This window comes from Hordeum vulgare, chromosome 7H, assembly GCF_904849725.1.
Source record: "Hordeum vulgare subsp. vulgare chromosome 7H, MorexV3_pseudomolecules_assembly, whole genome shotgun sequence".
NCBI lineage: Eukaryota > Viridiplantae > Streptophyta > Magnoliopsida > Poales > Poaceae > Hordeum > Hordeum vulgare.
The window spans coordinates 600104142-600127818 of NC_058524.1; the positions used below are offsets into that span (position 1 = coordinate 600104142).

Consider the following 23677-nt stretch of genomic DNA (forward strand, 5'->3'; position numbering starts at 1 on the left):
ATTCTATTCTCGTAAAGTGCGACCAGCAGCCACGGGGAACGCATCTATGCGGATACTATGTTTGCGAGACCATTCGCACGTTTACCTCTGAGCTCAAGGATCACAGATTCGACGTAAGCAATGAACATTCACACCTCTATTTTTACCCATCATTCTTTGTTATCATGATTGATATTCATATTCATCTCCTCTTCTTATATAGCACACGGCCATGAGGACGAAGGTCCTACCAGAGCAACGCGCGATTGCTGTTGCAGAGGAGCTTGCGGGATTTCTGAGGACGGAAGCTATAGATGACAAAAGACGATTTAGTGTAGCTAGGGGCCATTACTGATGTTCGTCCATGTAATCGAATAGACGGGCTCTAGTCCCGATAATTCAGATCTGCATATAATTGTATATATATGCTCGCTTGTAAGATAAGTTAATCTTATATATATACGCATATTTATTTCTATTTAAATTATATGAAAATTAATTCCCGAAAACCAAACGAGGCATCACGTTAATCTCCCGAACACCTAAACCCTAAAACCCTAAAACCCAAAAATAGTTTCATTCAAAAAAAACCCAAAAACCAGCAAAATCTGAAAATCTTTAGTTCCGGCCCGTGTGACGAACCGGGACTAAAGGTCTTGTCTTGGGGCGCTACGAGGCGCCCACGTGGAGCACCTTTAGTCCCGGCTTGTAGCAGGGCCGGGTCTAAAGGTTAGGCCTTTAGTCCCGTCCCTTTAGTCCCGGTTGGTGAACCGGGACTAAAGCCCCTTACGGGCCGGGGCTATAGGCCCTGTCCCCACTAGTGATACGTTCAGCTTCTTGTATAATAACTAGCAAAAAGACTTGTGCGTTGTAATGGGTTAAACAAATCCTCACATATAGCTAAAGACACATATATCTTGCCACTTGTCCTGTTCATCGATGGGGTCATGTTTTCGCCTAATCATGGTAAACATGATTAGTTCCATGACCATGAGGTTGGCCGTTGCACTATAGCTGCCGCATTCGCGTGTCCCTTTTTTATTTGATTTGTAATTCCACGGATGACATATATCTCTTCATTTTTTGACATGGCAACTTCATTTATACAAACAGAGATAGTTCCTTACATAAAATGTTTCTGAATACCTCATGAACTTCATCAAACCAACATGACCGAAGATCTTGTTTCCGATGATTTTGCTAGAACATGAGCTGCCATATTACATGACCGACTAACATGAGTAAACAAACAATATTCGAACTTTGGAGCTCTATTCTTAATATCAAAAACTATGGCGCCTGTTTGAGATCTATCCATCGTAGCACTTGTCACTTTGCTGATCAAAGTGGCGCAATCAGATGCAACGATAATTCTTTGGAAGCCCACTTCTTCAGCAAATTGTAGGGCACACCGCATAGCAATGGCCTCCGCGAGTTCAAGGTTAACCACTTGGTCCACATACCTTGTTTTGGTTGCTAGTAGTAGTCCTAGCCTCCTAGGTGACTTCTTATTACTATGCCCACTCCCATTCGCGATGATTGTGAGAAGACTGCAGCATCAACATTTATCAACACCGATCGTTTGTGACTGATGTTTGGATCTCACGCCTAGTGGTCTAGTTCGGTTTGAAATTGTCCATTAAGATGAAACCAATATAGGATTTAATCTTCCCAGCCACACGATGCGGATGATGCAAATTCTCACCATTTCTTATATTATTTCTGTTATCCGAGTTATTCCATATAGCCACAGTAAAGTACAATGCGTGAAGATCTGGTGCAACATTTATCCATTCTAGCAATCATTGATGAATATTGATACCTGTTGGAAATATGCCTTAGAGGCAATAATAAAATGGTTATTATCATATTTCCTTGTTCATGATAATCGTCTATTGTTCATGCTATAATTGTATTAACAGGAAACAGTAATACATGTGTGAATAAATAGATCACAATGTGTCCCTAGCAAGCCTCTAGTTGGCTAGCTCGTTAGTCAATAGATGATCATGGTTTCCTGATCATGGGCATTAGATGTCATTGATAACGGGATCACATCATTGGGAGAATGATGTGATGGACAAGACCCAATCCTAAGCATAGCACTAGATCGTATTGTTCGTATGCTAAAGCTTTTCTAATGTCAAGTGTCTTTTCCTTCGACCGTGAGATTGTGCAACTCCCGGATACCGTAGGAGTGCTTTGGGTGTATCAAACGTCACAACGTAACTGGGTGACTATAAAGGTGCTCTACGGGTACCTCCGAAAGTGTCTGTTGCGTTGGTACGATTCGAGATCGGGATTTGTCACTCCGTGTGACGAAGAGGTATCTCTGGGCCCACTCGGTAGAACATCATCATGAGCTCAATGTGACTAAGGAGTTAGTCACACGATGACGTGCTACGGAATGAGTAAAGAGACTTACCGGTAACGAGATTGAACAAGGTATAGGTATACCGACGATCGAATCTCGGCCAAGTTCTATACCGATAGACAAAGGGAATCGTATACAGGATTGATTGAATCCTTGACATCGTGCTTCATCCGATGAGATCATCATGGAGCAAGTGGGAGCCACCATGCGTATCCAGACCCCGCTGATGGTTATTGGCCAGAGAGGTGTCTCGGTCATGTCTGCGTGTCTCCCGAACCCGTAGGGTCTACACACTTAAGGTTCGATGACGCTAGGGTTATAGGGAATTATTATACGAGGTTACCGAAAGTTGTTCGGAGTCTCGGATGAGATCCCGGATGTCACGAGGAGCTCCGGAATGGTCTGGAGATAAAGATTGATATATAGGACGGATGGTTTCGGATACCGGAAGTGTTTCGGGCATCACCGGTAACGTACCGGGACCACCGGGACCACCGGAGGTGGCCCCGGGGGACCACCGAAGGGGGGCGACGACCCCGGGAGGTAAGGTGGGCCAAGTGGGGGTGGGAACCAGCCCCTAGGTGGGCTGGTGCGCCTCCCCACTCAGCCCATTGCGCAAGGGAGAGAAAAGGGGGGGGGGCAAACCCTAAGTCAGGTGGGCCTAAGGCCCACCAGTTGGTGCGCCACCCCCTCCTCCCCCTTCTGGCCGCCGCACCTCCCATCTGGGGGGGCTGCCGCACCCCCTAGGGTGGGAACCCTAGGGGTGGCACCCCCTCTCCCCTCCCCCTATATATAGTGGGCACTTTTGGCCATTGGAGACCAGACTTTTCCCTCTCCCTCGGTGCAGCCCTCCTCTTCTTTCTCCTCCTCTCTGCTGGTGCTTGGCGAAGCCCTGCCGGGAGACCTCGTCTCTCCATCGACACCACGCCGTCGTGCTGCTGGAGTTCTTCCCCAACCTCTCCCTCCTCCTTGCTGGATCAAGGTGCGGGAGACGTCACCGGGCTGCACGTGTGTTGAACGCGGAGGTGCCGTAGTTCGGCACTAGATCGGAATCGCTGCGAGTACGACTCCATCAACCGCGTTCTAGCAACGCTTCCGCTTAGCGATCTTCAAAGGAATGAAGATGCTCTTACCCCTCTCTCGTTGCTGGTCTCTCCATAGGAAGATCTGAATATGCGTAGGAAAATTTTGAATTTATGCTACGTTCCCCAACAGTGGCATCCGAGCGAGGTTTTCTATGCGTAGATTCTATGCACGAGTAGAACACAAAAGTTGTGGGCGATGATTTGTCAATTTGCTTGCCACTACTAGTCTTATTCTTTTCCGGCAGTATTGTGGGATGAAGCGGCCCGGACCGACTTTACACGTACGCTTACGTGAGACTGGTTCCACCGACAGACATGCACACCGTGCATAAAGGTGGCTAGCGGGTGTCTGTCTCTCCTACTCTAGTCGGATTGGATTTGATGAAAAGGGTCCTTATGAAGGGTAAATAGCTTTGGCATATCATCATTGTGGCTGTCACGTAGGTAAGAAGGCGTTCTTGCTAGAAACCCAAATCAGCCACGTAAAACTTGCAACAACAATTAGAGGACGTCTAACTTGTTTTTGCAGGGTTTGACATGTGATGTGATATGGCCAAAGTTGTGATGTTGCATGTATGATGTATGAGATGATCATGTTATTGTAATAGGTTTCACGACTTGCATGTCGATGAGTATGACAACCGGCGGGAGCCATAGGAGTTGTCTTAATTTATTGTGTGAGATGCAACGCCATGTGCTTACTACTTTTACTTCATTGCTAACGGTTAGCTATAGTAGAAGTGATAGTTGTAGTTGGCGTGACGACTTCACGGAGACACGATGATGGAGATCATGGTGTCACGCCGGTGACAATGATGATCATGCGATGCCTGAAGATGGAGATCGAAAGAGCAAAGATGATAATGGCCATATCATGTCACTATATGATTGCATTGTGATGTTTATCATGTTTTACATCTTATTGCTTAGAACGACGGTAGCATAATAAGATGATCCCTCTTAAAATTTTGAGAACGTATTCCCCTAAGTGTGCACCATTGCGAAGGTTCGTTGTCTCGAAGCACCACGTGATGATTGGGTGTGATAGATTCTAACGTTCGCATACAACGGCTGTAAGCCAGATTTACACACGCGAAACACCTAGGTTGACTCGACGAGCTTAGCATCTACAGACATGACCTCGAATACAAGAGACCGAAAGGTCGAACATGAGTCGTATGGTTGAATACGATCAGCATGGAGTTGCTCACCATGGTGACTAGTCCGTCTCACGTGATGATCGGACACGGGTTAGTCAACATGGATCATGTATCACTTAGATGACTAGAGGGATGTCGATTTAAGTGGGAGATCATACTTAATTTGATTAGATGAACTTAATTGTCATGAACTTAGTCTAAAAGTTGTCTTTATAAATATTGTAGATGTCCAACGTCAACCTCAATTTCAACGCATTCCTAGAGAAAAACAAGCTGAAAGATGATGGTAGCAACTATGCGGACTGGGTTCGCAACTTGAAGCTCATCCTTGAAGCAGCTAAAAAGGCTTATGTCCTTGATGCGCCGCTAGGTGACCCTCCCACTCCCACAGCAGCCCAGGACATTCTGAACATCTGGCAAACGCGGAGTGATGAGTACTCTCTGGTTAGGTGTGGCATGTTATACAGTTTAGAAACGGGGCTCCAAAGGCGTTTTGAGCAACACGGGGCATATGAGATGTTCCAGGAGCTGAAGCTAGTTTTTCAAGCCCATGCCCGTGTCAAGAGATATGAAGTCTCCGACAAGTTCTTTAGCTGTAAGATGGAGGAGAACAGTTCTGTCAGTGAGCACATACTCAAAATGTTTGGGTTACACGGTCGTCTGACTTCACTTGGAGTCGAACTTCCGGATGATGCTATAATTGACAGAATCCTCCAGTCTCTCCCACCAAGCTACAAAGGCTTTGTGCTTAACTACAACATGCAAGGGATGGAGAAGACCATTCCCGAGTTGTACTCGATGCTCAAGTCTGCAGAAGTAGAAATCAAGAAAGAGCATCAAGTGTTGATGGTCAACAAGACCACTAGTTTCAAGAAAGGCAAGGGTAAGAAGAACTTCAAGAAAGACGGCAAAGCTGTTGCCGCGCCCGGTAAGCCAGATGCCGGGAAAAAGAAAAAGAACGGACCCAAGCCTGAGACTGAGTGCTTGTATTGCAAGGGAAAGGGTCACTAGAAGCGGAACTGCCCTAAATACTTAGCGGACAAGAAGGCCGGCAACGTTAAAGGTATACGTGATATACATGTTATTGATGTGTACCTTACCGCCGCTCGTTGTAGCTCCTGGGTATTTGATACCGGTGCTGTTGCTCACATTTGCAACTCAAAGCAGGAACTGCGGAATAAGCGGAGACTGGCCAGGGACGAGGTGACGATGCGCGTCGGGAATGGTTCAAAGGTCGATGTGATCGCCGTCGGCACGCTGCCTCTACATCTACCATCGGGATTAGTTTTAAACCTTAATCATTGTTATTTAGTACCAGCTTTAAGCATGAACATTGTATCAGGGTCTTGCTTAATGCGAGACGGCTACTCATTTAGGTCAGAGAATAATGGTTGTTCTATTTATATGAGTGATATGTTTTATGGTCATGCTCCGCTGGTGAATGGTTTATTCCTGATGAATCTCGATCGTGATGTTACACATATTCATAGTGTGAGTACCAAAAGATGTAAAGTTGATAATGATAGTCCCACATACTTGTGGCACTGCCGCCTTGGTCATATCGGCGTTAAGCGCATGAAGAAGCTCCATACTGATGGACTATTAGAGTCTCTTGACTTTGAATCATTTGACACATGCGAACCGTGCCTCATGGGCAAGATGATTAAGACTCCACTCTCAGGAATAATGGAGAGAGCAACCGACTTATTGGAAATAATACATACTGATGTGTGTGGTCCAATGAACGTTGAAGCTCGCGGTGGTTATCGTTATGTTCTCACTCTCACCGATGATTTGAGTAGGTATGGGTATATCTACTTGATGAAGCACAAATCTGAGACGTTTGAAAAGTTCAAGGAATTTCAGAGTGAGGTTGAGAATCAACGTGACAGAAAAATTAAATGTCTACGATCTGATCGTGGAGGAGAATATTTGAGTCACGAGTTTGGCACACACCTAAGGAAGTGTGGAATCGTTTCACAACTGACGCCGCCTGGCACACCGCAACGCAACGGAGTGTCTGAACGTCGTAATCGCACTTTATTAGATATGGTACGATCTATGATGTCTCTTACCGACTTACCGCTACCATTTTGGGGATACGCATTAGAAACTGCTGCATTCACCTTAAATAGGGCACCGTCTAAATCCGTTGAGACAACACCGTATGAACTATGGTTTGGCAAGAAACCTAAGTTGTCGTTTCTTAAAGTTTGGGGCTGCGATGCTTATGTGAAGAAACTTCAACCAGAAAAGCTCGAACCCAAAGCGGAGAAATGCGTATTCATAGGATACCCTAAGGAAACTATTGGGTATACCTTCTATCTTAGATCCAAAGGTAAAACCTTTGTTGCCAAGAACGGATCCTTTCTAGAGAAAGAGTTTCTCTCAAAAGAAGTAAGTGGGAGGAAGGTAGAACTTGATGAGGTAATTACACCCCCTCTCGAACAGGATAGTAGCGCAGCGCGGGAAGTTGTTCCTGTGGCGCCTACACCGACTGAAGAGGAAGTTAATGATGATGATCATGAAGCTTCGGATCAAGTTACTACTGAACCGCGAAGGTCCACAAGGGCACGCTCCGCACCAAAGTGGTACGGCAACCCCGTGATGGAAATCATGTTGTTAGACAACGGTGAACCTTCGAACTATGAAGAAGCGATGGCGGGCCCTGATTCCAACAAATGGCTTGAGGCTATGATATCCGAGATAGGATCCATGTATGAGAACAAAGTATGGACTTTGGTGGACTTGCCCGATGACCGGCGAGCCATAGAAAATAAATAGATTTTCAAGAAGAAGGCTGATGCAAACGGTAATTAATGTAATCGTTTACAAAGCTCGACTTGTCGCAATGGGTTTTCGACAAATTCAAGGAGTTGACTACGGAGAGACTTTTTCTCCGGTAGCGAAGCTGAAATTAGTCCGAATCATGTTAGCAATTGCCGCCTTTTATGATTATGAAATTTGGCAAATGGACGTCAAAACAGCGTTCATTAACGGGAACCTTAAGGAAGAGTTGTATATGATGCAACCAGAAGGTTTTGTCGACCCTAAGGGTGCTAACAAAGTATGCAAGCTCCAGCGCTCCATCTATGGGCTGGTGCAAGCATCTCGGAGTTGGAACATTCGCTTTAATGAGGTGATTAAAGCGTTTGGGTTCATACAGGTTTACGGAGAAGCCTGTCTGTACAAGAAAGTGAGTGGGAGCTCTGTAGCTTTCCTCATACTATATGTGGATGACATATTATTGATGGGGAATAATATAGAGATGTTGGAGAGCATAAAGGCCTATTTGAACAAGAGTTTTTCAATGAAGGACCTTGGAGAAGCTACATACATATTAGGCATCAAGATCTATAGAGATAGATCAAGACGCCTCATAGGTCTTTCGCAAAGTACATACCTTGACAAGATATTGAAGAAGTTCAATATGGAAAACTCAAAGAAAGGGTTCTTGCCAGTTTTGCAAGGTATGAGATTGAGTAAGACCCAGTCGCCGACCACGGCAGCAGATAGAGAGAAGATGAGTTCTGTCCCCTACGCTTCAGCTGTGGGCTCTCTAATGTATGCCATGCTGTGTACCAGACCTGATATAAACCTTGCCATAAGTTTGGTAGGGAGGTACCAAAGTGATCCAGGTATGGAGCACTGGACAGCGGTCAAGAATATCCTTAAGTACTTGAAAAGGACTAAGGAAATGTTTCTCGTTTATGGAGGTGACGAAGAGCTCGTCGTAAAGGGTTACGTCGACGCTAGCTTCGACACAGATCCGGATGATTCTAAGTCACAGACCGGATACGTATATCTGTTGAATGGTGGGGCAGTGAGCTGGTGCAGCAGCAAGCAAGAAGTCGTGGCAGCATCTACATGTGAAGCGGAGTACATAGCTGCTTCAGAAGCAGCTCATGAAGGAATTTGGATGAAGGAGCTCATCACCGACCTTGGAGTGGTTCCAAGCGCGTCGGGTCCAATGACACTCTTCTGTGATAACACTGGGGCCATTGCCATAGCCAAGGAGCCCAGGTTTCACCAGAAGACGAAGCACATCAAACGCCGCTACAACTCCATCCAGGACCATGTCCAGAGTGGAGTGATAGATATTTGTAAAGTACACACGGATCTGAATATTGCAGACCCATTGACTAAACCTCTTCCACGAGCAAAACATGATCAACACCATAATGCTATGGGTGTTCGATACATCACAATGTAACTAGATTATTGACTCTAGTGCAAGTAGGAGACTGTTGGAAATATGCCCTAGAGGCAATAATAAAATGGTTATTATCATATTTCCTTGTTCATGATAATCGTCTATTGTTCATGCTATAATTGTATTAACAGGAAACAGTAATACATGTGTGAATAAATAGATCACAATGTGTCCCTAGCAAGCCTCTAGTTGGCTAGCTCGTTAGTCAATAGATGATCATGGTTTCCTGATCATGGGCATTAGATGTCATTGATAACGGGATCACATCATTGGGAGAATGATGTGATGGACAAGACCCAATCCTAAGCATAGCACTAGATCGTATTGTTCGTATGCTAAAGCTTTTCTAATGTCAAGTGTCTTTTCCTTCGACCGTGAGATTGTGCAACTCCCGGATACTGTAGGAGTGCTTTGGGTGTATCAAACGTCACAACGTAACTGGGTGACTATAAAGGTGCACTACGGGTACCTCCGAAAGTGTCTGTTGGGTTGGTACGAATCGAGATCGGGATTTGTCACTCCGTGTGACGAAGAGGTATCTCTGGGCCCACTCGGTAGAACATCATCATGAGCTCAATGTGACTAAGGAGTTAGTCACACGATGACGTGCTACGGAACGAGTAAAGAGACTTACCGGTAACGAGATTGAACAAGGTATAGGTATACCGACGATCGAATCTCGGGCAAGTTCTATACCGACAGACAAAGGGAATCGTATACAGGATTGATTGAATCCTTGACATCGTGGTTCATCCGATGAGATCATCATGGAGCAAGTGGGAGCCACCATGGGTATCCAGACCCCGCTGATGGTTATTGGCCAGAGAGGTGTCTCGGTCATATGTGCCTGTCTCCCGAACCCGTAGGGTCTACACACTTAAGGTTCAATGACGCTAGGGTTATAGGGAATTATTATACGAGGTTACCGAAAGTTGTTCGGAGTCCCGGATGAGATCCCGGACGTCACGAGGAGCTCCGGAATGGTCCGGAGATAAAGATTGATATATAGGACGGATGGTTTCGGATACCGGAAGTGTTTCGGGCATCACCGGTAACGTACCGGGACCACCGGGACCACCGGAGGTGGCCCCGGGGGACCACCGAAGGGGGGCGACGACCCCGGGAGGTAAGGTGGGCCAAGTGGGGGTGGGAACCAGCCCCTAGGTGGGCTGGTGCGCCTCCCCACTCAGCCCATTGCGCAAGGGAGAGAAAAGGGGGGGCAAACCCTAAGCCAGGTGGGCCTAAGGCCCACCAGTTGGTGCGCCACCACCTCCTCCCCCTTCTGGCCGCCGCACATCCCATCTGGGGGGGCTGCCGCACCCCCTAGGGTGGGAACCCTAGGGGTGGCACCCCCTCTCCCCTCCCCCTATATATAGTGGGCACTTTTGGCCATTGGAGACCAGACTTTTCCCTCTCCCTCGGCGCAGCCCTGCTCTTCTTTATCCTCCTCTCTGCCGGTGCTTGGCGAAGCCCTGCCGGGAGACCTCGTCTCTCCATCGACACCACGCCGTCGTGCTGCTGGAGTTCTTCCCCAACCTCTCCCTCCTCCTTGCTGGATCAAGGTGCGGGAGACGTCACCGGGCTGCACGTGTGTTGAACGCGGAGGTGCCGTAGTTCGGCACTAGATCGGAATCGCTGCGAGTACGACTCCATCAACCGCGTTCTAGCAACGCTTCCGCTTAGCGATCTTTAAAGGTATGAAGATGCTCTTACCCCTCTCTCGTTGCTGGTCTCTCCATAGGAAGATCTGAATATGCGTAGGAAAATTTTGAATTTATGCTACGTTCCCCAACAATACCTTCGTTCTAATACCTTGAAGCATAATGAATTGGGGTTCACTAAGAGCCTACAGCACTGCTTTGCAAGCATGGCTTGATTAAAAATCACCAAGTCCCTGAATCCCATTCCTCCAAGATACTTGGGCGAGGATAGCCAATTAGAGGACCTCCAATGAATTTTTTCCTCCCATCTTCCATTCCCCACCATACTGGAGATAGGTCTATGCATGTTCTCACATATTGATATTGGAATTTGGAAGCAGCACATTACATATGTCCGGATGGCTTGAGCCACCGACTTTAGAAGTACTTCTCTACCTTCTCTGGATAACAGTCTTATCATTCCACCCATTTAATATCCTCCATAGCCTCCGAGTGAGGAAATTAAAATTGCTTGTTGTAGAGCATCCCACCCAAGAAGGCATGCCAAGGTAAGTGGCTTGTAGAGACTCATCTCGGACTCCTACCATGTTCTTTACTCGTTCCTTCACCCGATTGTCACATTGATGTCCAAAGAAGATATATGACTTGTGCAAGTTGATTTTCTGACCAGAGCCTTTGTAGTAGGTCTCAAGAGCAATTTTAAGTATGTTTGTGCTTCTATTGTCTCCCGTCACAAAAAATATGCTATCATCATCAAATAAGAGGTGGTAAATAGGATGGCCTGCTTTTCCTTTCTTGATTTCTCTAATGTCCCTTATTGCTTCTTTTAACTGTAGAAGACAAGATAAACCTTCAGGACATAATAAAAATAAGTATGGGCTGATGGGATCACCCTGACATATGCCTCTAGTAGGTATGAAAGGGCCAGTTAAGTTCCCATTTAATTTGACTGCATATTGTATAGAGGTCACACACCTCATCACCGATTCTAACTAGTTTCAATTAAAGTCAAATTTAACAAGAACCCCTTTCAAATAAGGCCATTCAACTCTATCATACACTAGTAGAAAAGAGGGCTTTGGTCCACTTGATAAAATCCCATTAGTCTTGGGCCGACCCATGTGGGAGGCGGGACACCAATGTTTTTTTATATATTTTTCCTTTTTTTTCTTTTCTGTATTTGTATTTTCTATTTTAAAATAATTCAGGATTACAAAATGTTTCCATTTTCAGGAAATAGAGAAATAAAAATATTTTGAGAAATCATAAATATTCGTGAATTCATGAAATGTGCATGTTTTTGAAAAACATTTGGGAAGTCATAAAATTTTCAAATTTAAAAGAATTCATGATTTTCAAACAAATCTTTGCATATTCAAAGATCTTTCATGATTTTGAAAAAAAGTCCGGGAAAGAAATAAAGTGTGTGGGTTCAAAAACAATTATTAAAGATGGAAGAAGTTCATGAATTAAAACAATATTCACGATTCTGTAAAAAATGTCCATAAAAAATGTATTTCAGTTTAAATTGTCACTGAATTTCGAAGTTCATCAATTGAAAAGAGGTTTGTTGAATGAAAGTATGTTCATGGTTTTCAAAAACAAATTTATTAAAAAAATTATGATCTTCAAAAAGTTTTTCCAAAATATAAAAATATTTATCAATTCAAAACAATTGGTTTAACTTTAAAAAACTGTTCATGATTTCAAATAATGTCCGAGAATATGCAAAAAATACGAATATAAAAAATGTTCACGTTGCAAAACATGTCCATAAATTGAAAAAATGTTTATGATTTCCAAATGTGTTCACAATTTTGATATTTTTTCAATATTTGTTTTTTTGAAAAAGACAGGAAAATTGAAATTGGAAATAATGAAAAATATAATAAAAGGCAAACAAGAAAAAAAATGAGAAATGAAAAATTAAAATGAAAATGACATAATAAAAGAAAATCAAAAATAGAAAAGAAAGTGGAAAAGGAGAAAAACGAAAATGAGAAAGATGTAGAAAAATAAAAAGAAGCAACAAAGAAGAAGAAAATAAAAACTGACTCAACGAAGGTTCTAGAACTTCCGCCAACTGAAAAGAAAAAAACTAGACTAGGATGGTCCAAACGCGGGACAATCTCGGGAGGGGGCTATGCACCAACTTGCTATAGAGCGACCTACATGCCAAATTGGAACAACAGAGCAAGACATAGTCATGCCACATATGCTTGGTTGCCTCATGACAATCGACAGGTAGCCCTTTGACTATGTACCAAGCCACACATGTAGGTTGTATCACCAAAGGCCTAATTATTCAGCCCGGCGTCATCGCGCACTTGAGTATTTCTTTCCTGTGTGGCCTAGATGGGCTTGATTTATGGATGACACCGTGAAGACCTCTTATGGCAAGGCCAAGTGCACCGTACTCATCCAGGCCTCGTATGAATAACCTCTTTTCCCTCTTAATTCTCTTGTTTTAATACTTCTCCTAGTTTCTAATTTCTTCTTGTTTCGAAATTTCAGACAAGCATGGCAGGTTTGGGCTCGATCTGAAGATTTTCTTCCTCGGACCGTAACAGAATTTGGTTTGTTCAAGAAGCTCAAGTAAGTCTTCTTTTTACCAGCAAAAGAAAGAAGCTCATGTAAGTATTTTTCTTAGGATCTTTTAACCCAAGAAAGGATATGTGTCCTTGTTGCTCAATCGTTTTTCCGATCTCCGACTAAGACATCCTGACAAGAACGGCGCCCAAATATTTCGCATGACCATGGTTCCTATATACAAGCTATACATTATGTTTCAAAAGTATGACATATATAAATATGCCAAGTTCTGTTGCTTTCATGCTTAGCACCTTTGGTTAACACCCCCAGGATAGCAGGTATACATTTTTAACCAGGGTAGTTATAATTAATTCTTTTTGCTTCCGAGCACCCATTGTATATAGAGAGATTTACACTAGGATGTCAATACCATCATATATTTTGTTGTTGTTGACACTGCCTTATCAAACTAAATAAACAAAAATGATTCTTAGATCCTGCCTTGTTCCTAAGTTACATAAGATTTTTTGTGCCGAGGAGGGCTAGGGTATATTTACTAAGCTACATACACTAGGATGATCTTTTCTCTTGACGAGGAGGGCTAGGGTTCCAGCCGAGAGGGAAGAGAGAAAACCCCAACTTGAACAAATTTTATATTCCAAGGTGCGTGTACAAGTATGTATATCCTTTTACAAATATGCAAATCGTGCATTTAGATACCATAACGGGATACAATGACCCTGATGATCAATCACGAGCTTATCAAGCATGCATGCACGAGCGAGGGAGCCCATGCAATGGATGGATGCATCAGATGGGGCAGGTGAAGTTGGTTGGGCACTTCTTGCCGCACTGGTTGAGGAGGAGGGTCAGGTCGATGGGGACGTTGAGCTTAATGCCGAGGATGTTGGCCCTGATGGCGGTGCAGAGGCACACGGCGGCGTCGAGGTCGGCGAGCCCGCCCAGGAGTGGGCAGCACTGCTCGTTCGCCGGCACGCCGATCTTGAGCTTCAGCAGGTTCAGCACGTTGGCGCACACGCCCAGCTTCAACGTGTTGATCGAGCAGCTGCCCCCGCCGGTCGACGGCACGGACGGTGGAAGGATCGGCGGGGTGGGGACGACCGGTGGGCAGTAGGGACCGCAGCCCTGCACGGCGGCAAGGAGGACAAGGTTCAGGGCGAGGAAGAGGGCGAGCTTGGAGGGCGCCATTGCTACTGATCGTTTGTGCTGGTATGTGGCTAATTAAGCTTGTAGGGTATGCTAGCTTGGGATGGTTTTCTTGGGTTGTTTGGGGGTGGTACTTATAGACCGGGTGTGGTGTGCAAGTGCCTTCATGTCATCATCAATCGAGGTAATTAGTTTCAATCTTGCCGTGGTAATTTCCAAAACTCATGTGCAACCATTATTGTACTCGCATGTTACGGGTGTGACATCCATCATTGGAGCTTAATCTGTTCGCTAATGAACAAAAACTTGAGAGCTGTGCCATGAGAGTTTCCTTTTGTTTCCAAGAAGAGTACTCCTATATGCATGTTGTCTGCTGTGTGTACATAAATATTTGATGGCTTACAAGTGTGGCCATAATAATCTGGAGCACAGGATCGGACAAAGGAATAGATATATCTGGCATGGCAGCTCTAGGAGCTGGCTTACCCTGATCATCACGTTCACGGAGACACAAATAGGAGTCGTACGATTTTGATTCCATGTGTCCATGATACCTTTTGTACTCTGGTAAAGACATAATTTCAATGAAAAAGCCTATCACTTGATGCATAGCACGAACATCACAAGAACAAACCTAAAGATAAACCACACCGTCCACCGAGCTACAATGCAAAAGAGCTTATCCTGAACCGACACAAAGCACCGCGTCTTGACTGACGCCGAACAACACCGAAGACCAAATAACTTCCGCAGAGTGTCTCTTGTCGACGCACCAGCCACCCTTAGCGCGTGAGAGAAAGATGCAGATCAATGACAGGACTCGATCCACACCGAAAAGTCACCGTCTTGAACAACCGGTGACAGACATATATAGTGCCACTTAGGATCAAAACAAGGACCGCGGCGGACTCCGAAGTAGAGCAACGAGGAGTCAGACTTGTCTTCAAACACAATGCTCCTAACAGCTCCTGGAGGACGAAGGAGGTGGCAAACACGCTCGACGATGCCTCCAAGGAAGGAAATGACATCCACGGGTGTCACCAACACCGGCTCGACCTAAGCCGTGCAAGATTTTCATCCGCGCGTAGCCCACCACCTCGCCTCCATGGACTTGGTAGCACTATCCAAGAAGCTTCATACCGCCGCCACCGCAACACTTGCCGATATAGCTGCAAAGCTAAGGACCAAGGACCGACCACCAAACAAGAAAACCGCAGCCACACCATCCACTCCCAGCCTGCACAAGGAACCGCACCCGACCAGCACCTCCAGCCAGGTCCAGGACCGCCTACAATGGCCGTCACCCACTCCAAGGGACGGTCTTGCCGCGATCAGACCCGCCTCTCCACGCAACCCAGGCCAGCACCGCCGCTTGCCACGCTGCACAGAAGTGACCGACCGCTCGCTGCTCGCAAGACTCAATTGTGACCAAGCCATCGCAGCGTCGCCACCAACCTGCCTGTGGGAACCCGCCGGTGCCACCAGTCGGTCCCGTCGCCACCGGAACGCGCCACGATCTCCGCTGCCAGACCCTGCTGGCCCACTGCATCACCAACCACCATGCCATGTGTCGGCCACAGGTTTATTATACTGGCTCATTGGCACGGATGGACACGTGTTTTTTTTTGCATCAGTCATAATGTGTTTTGTGCGAGGCCGAACGAAGGGACGATCCTGCCATCCAACGGCTTAGAAAATTGGCTGACACGGATTCTTTTTTCATATATCTGACGTATAGGCGGTCCTAATTTCAATACTGCTTGAACGCCGTGGTGCAAGATAGAGCCTAGAAGATTTAGTTGAAAAAAATATTGAGTAAAACAAAATAGTTACACATTATACAGATATTACTTTGGGCTAGTATATATATGTTGTTGCGTGTTAAATTGTATTTTATCAACTTCAAATAAAATTTAAAAATATATATGTGTTTATTGTCACACCCAAATGCCACCTGCATTTTTTTAATGGGAAAGCTTAAGCGTGTTGACATGTGCAAAAAAACAAGTCAAAAGACAAATGATACAGTTAATTTAATTTTTCACGCTGACAAATAAATTCAGAATTCTCGTAATTCAATTTTAGGTTACTATTCACCAAAGAGTATATCTATACCTAGTGATAAAGCAAGGTGTGTTTCTTTAATTCTTTCATATGTTCATCCATATTAGATTTTCAGATTTTTTTTCCTATCCGATGTTGTACTATTTTTTGGTCCGTCCCAAAAACTATCCGAAAAATGTTCGACCAAATAAAATGTCTTCCAGGGTCCCACTTGGGCCATTTGGGCCATTTACGCAGTGCCCACCTAGGCCTGCTCCCGGTGCGTCTCACAACTGGCTGGGCCTTAGCCTAATTTATACGGCCCACCTGGGTCTAAATAAAGAACGGTGATAATAGAGCACTTCCAATCCAAAATGTTCTACTTTGCAATTGATTCGACGCAATGATCAACCGAGACAACTAACTATTATAATTACGTACATGTTGTATGATATTTCAACGATTTTAAATGAGTAAGAAAACATAATTGGGCCTTGTCTCTCAAGATATATTCGAACCAGAGGACACTAGGCTTGGTTCCAGCCCGAAACGACTGAAAGACGAAAAATTAATCCATCCGAGATTTATTCGAAAAGAAAGGAAGATATTATATTTATTACTGACCGAGTTTTCTGGAGAACAAACTAATCTTCATTAGCTGAAAAGTTAGACTAACCATATAGCGCCACTTTTTACATCGGACCATCTATCACCTCTCTCGAGGTTACCCTGGTTTCGGAATTTAGGGCTTCTCGTTGCCGTATCATGTGCATGAGGCCTCCATTAGCTCATTCTAAGAAAGGTATGGCTTCTAAGATCTTTGTCGACTTGATTGAATGTTGCCTCGCCGCTGGCTTCGAGGCAACATCACATCTGCACACCCTCATTATTCTTGACGTCTGCCACCCTCGCGGTTCATGGCTTTTATCCGGATATCCTTGCATGTACAATCGCATGCTGATGCTTCATCTAGAGCCTATCTAGGTAGCCATAGGACCCGACGCTTCCAGCACTCCTCTTCCAGCGAGCGCCTCCATCTCGCCTGCTGGTGCTGCAACCGATGGTCGTCGTTTCCTCCCTCCATGAGCCTACATACTGCCGATCCCTGCATGAGCACACTGTCGAGTACTACTAGGACCTGGAGATCCAAAGACACTGTGTTGCTGATCCCTACATGAGCATACGATCGAGTACTACTTGCGCGAGGAGATCCAAAGACATGGCCCTCCATGGCTTCAACATGGTAGAATCCACACGCTGGACAAAAGTAGTTTTTGGTGTCGAAATTTGAAACAAATGGCTGCAACGCTTCAACGAATATTTGGACGTGAATTTTTTGAGCTCTGGCTTCCAGACACCTCTTGTCCTTACAGTTCAATGTTGCTTTGAGATCCGTACTATACAATTAACTTACCACATGAAATTTTTCTCTTTTGTTTTCTTCAAAACAAGACAATATATGAACTTCAAACTTTGCAGGAAAACAAAACATTCTTACTACAATATGGGAAAAACAATTAGATTTGTGTCTGACATAAATATACAATATGAGATTTGTTTGATTTTTTTTTAGTATTTTCGATTCATCAAAACATCTGAATGTTTTTTTCCACATTCCAGTTAGAATGTGTTGTGCTGCAAGTTCGAAGTTCATTTGTTGTGCTATATGGGAAAAACAAAAAAAAAAGTACTTGCACGAATCGCGATGTGGAATTGGATGGCTAGATAGGGGGATGCCTAGAAGCCTAAGCTCCACAATATATTTTCGTGGTAATTTGATGGCACCAACGCTCCAACGCAAATTTTATACATCAAGGTTAGCTTCTACAATCTATGCTGTTATAGTAGATGTTTCAGAGAAGCAGTTCCCTATAAATTATTGGTGGTTAAATTTTTTTAGACATCAAGAAGCATTCATAATTTTGGCAGCAACAATTATAAGGTGCGCCATACAAGCATTACTAGTATAATATCCATGCATTGCCACGGGCTATGAATATATTTTTATCAGTTGCAAACATAGTCACAATACATGTAAAAATTTACATGCATAGAAATTATAGCATGTAACGATGAGAAGTAATTGAAATCCACTTCAGTAATCCAATTAATTATCTTTTACAAATAAAGATCTACTTGATGTGTTTAACATAGTTTTGTACAATGTGAGGAATGTTGTCTTCAACTTCATTGCATGGCACAATGTGAGCCGCATCCTTATTTTGATGAGTTTTAAATTGTGTATATATATATTTTCTAGAAATGACTTGTTATGCTATGTGACATTGATGTCAACGTATAGAAGCTCCTCCTTTTTACTTTTTTCTGAAAGGAAAAAAAGCAGCCACTCCTCTCACTCACGCACCGCACAGCTGCCTTCTACTCTTCCCGCACAACCAACCAGACACCAATTGTCACCGCATCTCATCTCCCCGCCAGAGAGTATCCACCGCCATCTCCCCCAGACACCTCCCCTCCATGCCATGGTGAAGCCCGCCCACTCCTCTCCCCATCATCTGCCCTCTCATCCATGGCTCCGCCGCCTCGACGCTGAGCTAGCCCACCGGTCTAGCATCGTGGATAGTTGGGTCCTCCCTGGAGGTGCAAAAGAGATCGCAACCATCTGTTAGTGCTAGCCATGTAGCTGACCCATTCGTATGTGAGTTGCACAACCTCATGTGGCACTGCGAGGAGGGATACACCTTCATCATCGAGGTTGCTCACCCCAGGCCGATTTCCGGTGCCATGGAGTGCACGTGTCATGCTAGGGCAGCCGCCAAGGAGATGCGACCTTCTAATCATTTTCCGTGCCCAAACCATTCAAATCCGATGTAGCTGCCAGCATGTCTATCGTTCCTATCGATTAGCTTTATGGATTACATGAGAAGACTTTTACGTGTGCGCGCGTCGCAACACGTGATAGGCTTGCAAGCGCAATCCTAATCCCCCTAATTTTAGTTGTGAGGCTGAATATATAATCTCATTAATCCATCTCCCTTGATTTTCAGAGCGTGGATGTCTATGCATCTTCCAATCTCTTGTCCCAGATTTTTAGGGAAAGTTTAATAGCAACCTGATGAGAGACGACCTCTAGTTCATGCACATGCCATTTCCTCATACTATCTGAAGGGAGTATCAAAATCATAATTGCGTAGCTTTTAGTTTTTTGCTAAAAGTTTAGGCGCATCATTTTTTTTGCGCCGGGCATGAAGGGAAACCATTTATCTAGACATTTGAAAGATGCAGCAGTGAGACTCTCATAACAACCAGTTCCGATTGAACATACAACCCTTGAACAGGGTGGAGCCCCGCCATAGGTCCACTATATTGGTTACAAATTTACAATTCTCTAACAACTTTGTGCCATTTTTGGACTATTTGTTAAAACTAAGATGATATTTAAGTTAAATTATATTAACTGACACCCCACTGCTATGATCATAGGCTAGTCATTTCCATGGAACATGCAAGTTGATCGTCCTGTCATGCAATTAGTCTATGAAGTCTACGCGGTGCTAGTATTCTGATATACATTGCGGGTCTGGTTATTCTATTTTCTTGTAGTGTAGTATGACCAGTCAAGTGTTCACATGTATATTTAATTTTCCATGTCGGCAGGGTTGCGTGTTAGAAAAAGGCATATCTATATATGCACGTCATTACGGCAGGGTTGCCTAGCTAGCTGTACGTGTGATGGATGTACTAGGATATACTAATGTGGATTCATCCAGAACTTGCTATCTCAAGCTGTCTGAATTTCACATATTGTTGGTGTTTCACTAATCACATAAAGATACTACTTGTAAATTAGTACTTCCTCGGTTCCTGAATATAAGTTTTTTTTCAAATATTCTACTATGAACTACATACCAATAAAAATAAATGAATCTACAATTCAAATTATGTCTATATACATCCGTATATAGTTCGTAGTAAAATATCTAGAAACACTTATATTTAGAAATGGAGGGAGTATAATACATTTATTCTAGATCACTAGTCTATGTCTATACTTATTAATAAAAGGATAAATGTCTCTACCCGTCCGTCGTACCTTTTGGAAACAAATAAACCCAATTGTTTCTTTCACGGTCCTGATTTTAAGTGAATCTTAAAAATATTTTGTATTTTACTAAAAACTTCCTAACCTTTCGGTTAAACGACCTACTGTCCTGTTTTAAGTGAGTCCAGAAAATCTTCTATGTTTTCTAGAAACCCCTTGATATTTCATTCCATAAACCTAAAGTCAATAGTCCGATTAAAGAACTATGTAGACATGTCCTGAGGTACTCCTCGGTCAATATCCAATAGCGGGACCTGGATGCCCATATTGGATACTACATATTCTCCGAAGATCTTATCGGTTAAACCTTAGTGTCAAGGATTCATATAATCCCGTATGTCATTCCCTTTGTCCTTCGGTATGTTACTTGCCCGAGATTCGATCGTCGGTAGCCGCATACCTATTTCAATCTCGTTACCGGCAAGTCTCTTTACTCGTTCCGTAATACAAGATCCCGTGACTTACACTTAGTCACATTACTTGCAAGACTTGTGTGTGATGTTGTATTACCAAGTGGGCCTCGAGATACCTCTCCGTCACACGGAGTGACAAATCCCAGTCTTGATCCATACTAACTCAACGGACACCTTCGGAGATACCTGTAGAACACCTTTATAGTCACCCAGTTACGTTGTGACGTTTGATGCGCACAAGGTATTCCTTCGGTGCTAGTGAGTTATATGATCTCATGGTCATAGAAACAAGTATTTGACACGCAGAAAACAATAGCAATAAAATGACACGATCAATATGCTACGTATATAATTTGGGTCTTGTCCATCACATGATTCTCCTAATGATGTGATCCCGTTATCGAGTGACAACACTTGCCTATGGTCAGGAAACCTTGACCATCTTTGATCAACGAACTAGTCAACTAGAGGCTCACTAGGAACAGTGTGTTGTCTATGTATCCTCACATGTGTTTGAGTTTTCAATCAATACAATTCTAGCATGGATAATAAACGATTATTATGAACACGGAAATATAATAAACTAATTTATTATTGTCTCTAGGGTATATTTCCAACAATATATACCAACTCACTACGAGGTCAACATATTCGCTACTTGACTAGGTATTTAGATATATACGTACATCAAAGTAAGTGAAGTAGTATATTTACACACCAGTTTTAATCTGATCCACATAATCATGCATACTTAGGGTCATACATGACAATGCTGTAGAAAAACATACATGATTACATCAGTAACAATTTCTCCTACAATTTGTTCAATGGGATCATGCCATCCTTATGAAGTAAGGTCATTTCATCACCATACTTCTTTGAACCGGAAACAAGGAGCCTAAACCTATCAAATATGCATCTCGGACTGAGAGAAAATCCAGCCATAAAAACATAACCACCTGGGTTGAGCAGGAGAGGATGGAGCCATGCATGGGAGGGGAGAAGATTGTCGTATTAGCTCCGATTTTGCCAGTAGCCATGCCTTGAAGTTTTGCCTGCCGCTCGTCCCCTACCTCGTCCTTCCCCTCCTAACAAATGAGGCCCTGACCGGTCAGGAGAAGGCAGACGATGTGGTTCGACGTGCAGAAAAACCATGAGAAAAGCCCCACTGATGTGACATGCCAGTTGGACTTTACAATTGAGACCCATCGGTCAAAACGCTCACAAAATTTTAAGCAAGGTAAATTATGGCAACATTTTTGCTAAATGGATTAAAACAGATGAAATCGCGTTAAATCGGGTAACTAGTGTCAAAAATATTAAAATAGAAGGTAAAAACCGGAATTCACTCTTTTTATTATTATGTGTGTCCTTCTATGAACATGTGAGTCAGTTAGATGCCACAACAAGATACAACAATGGATAATTTGTACATATTCACTATAGAATACATTATGCTAACTTAAGTAGCGAATTGAGCATAGGTAAAATAGTTAGCTTACTTGTGGTGGAATCAGACCACCAGTTAGACTTGACACCAATGCTCAAAATTTTCTATATTTATTCAACTCTCTCCTTAATAAGTTTGAACTGCTTACCACAAATGTCACATGGCGATGTTCGTTCAGTTAAAGAAGATGTTTCCATCTATCATTAAACGTCTCTGATGATTTCGTCAATCTCAAATGTTATGCTAACTCAATATCTCGAAGGCCCTAGTAGATATAGGATGCGTGTGTATGTTCATATAGATGAGTGTATGTACATGTACGTGAGCGCATCTGCCATTGTATATATAAAAAAAAACTATGCGTGCATGCACTTATGACATCTACGAGTGTACGTCTTGCCTTGCGGGATAATCAGTAGTACGATACATGCATCCTTTAATTTTTTATGGATCACCTAGAACGTCAAGATGTAAAAGGTGACATTGAAGAAGAAGAAAATCTTCAGCAAGATTTTTAGTTTTATCAAGGATCATCTAATGCATGGGGAAAGATGTGGATCTGATCATGATTGATGCAATCATGCATGTACATATGAATATACAACTCAAGAGCTGGCATATCACGAGTCGACTTAACCCAACTTGAACAACCTTTCTATTCCAGGTACGTGTACAAGTATGTATATCCTTTTACAATATGCAAATCATGCATTTAGATACCATAACGTGATACAATGACATTGATCAATCACAAGCTTATAAAGCATGCATGCATGAGCGAGGGAGCCCATGCAAACGCCTGACATATGAACTGTAACAGTGCGCGCGTATGACATGCAATAGCTACGAGTAAATCGATGGATAGATGGATCACATGGGGCAGGTGAAGTTGGCGGGGCACTTCTTGCCGCACTGGTTGAGTAGGAGGGTGAGGTCGATGGGGACATTGAGCTTGATGCCGAGGATGTTGGCCCTGATGGCGGTGCAGAGGCACACGGCGGCGTCGAGGTCGGCGAGCCCGCCCAGGAGTGGGCAGCACTGCTCGTTCGCCGGCACGCCAATCTTAAGCTTCAGCAGGTTCAGCACGTTGGCGCAGACGCCCAGCTTCAGCGTGTTGATCGAGCAGCTGCCCCCGCCGATCGGCGGGGTGGGGACGACCGGTGGGCAGTAGGGACCGCAGCCCTGCACGGCGGCAAGGAGGACCAGGTTCAGAGCGATGAAGAAGGCGAGCTTGGAAGGCGCCATTGCTACTGATGGATCGTGCTGGTATGTGGCTAATTAAGCTTGTAGGCTATGGTAGCTTGGGATGGTTTTCTTGGGTTGTTTGGGGGTGGTACTTATAGACCGGATGTGGTGTGCAAGTGCCTCGTTCATGTCATTATCAATCGAGGTAATTAGTTTCATTCTTGCCGTGGTAGTTTCCAAAACTCATGTGCAACCATTATTGTACTGGCATGTTACGTGTGTGACATTCATCATTGGAGCTTAATCTGCTCTTCACTAATGAACAAAATCCTGGGAGCTGTGCCATAAGAGT

At 43.9% G+C, this 23677-nt stretch overlaps 2 protein-coding genes across 2 annotated transcripts; both read right to left on the reverse strand.

Moving 5' to 3' along the window:
• Nucleotides 1-13632: 13632 nt before the first annotated feature.
• Nucleotides 13633-14291, reverse strand: LOC123412038 (cortical cell-delineating protein-like). Its single transcript, XM_045104995.1, has one exon. It carries the CDS (start codon nt 14211-14213, stop codon nt 13815-13817), a length of 399 nt encoding a protein of 132 aa, XP_044960930.1. The 5' UTR covers nt 14214-14291; the 3' UTR covers nt 13633-13814.
• Nucleotides 14292-22772: 8481 nt separating this feature from the next.
• Nucleotides 22773-23461, reverse strand: LOC123412039 (cortical cell-delineating protein-like). Its single transcript, XM_045104996.1, has one exon. It carries the CDS (start codon nt 23383-23385, stop codon nt 23011-23013), a length of 375 nt encoding a protein of 124 aa, XP_044960931.1. The 5' UTR covers nt 23386-23461; the 3' UTR covers nt 22773-23010.
• Nucleotides 23462-23677: the final 216 nt, after the last annotated feature.

Bases quoted from the DNA above. Each gene is read 5' to 3' on its own strand.
- LOC123412038 (XM_045104995.1), bottom strand. From the start codon at position 14,213: ATGGCGCCCTCCAAGCTCGCCCTCTTCCTCGCCCTGAACCTTGTCCTC.
- LOC123412039 (XM_045104996.1), bottom strand. From the start codon at position 23,385: ATGGCGCCTTCCAAGCTCGCCTTCTTCATCGCTCTGAACCTGGTCCTC.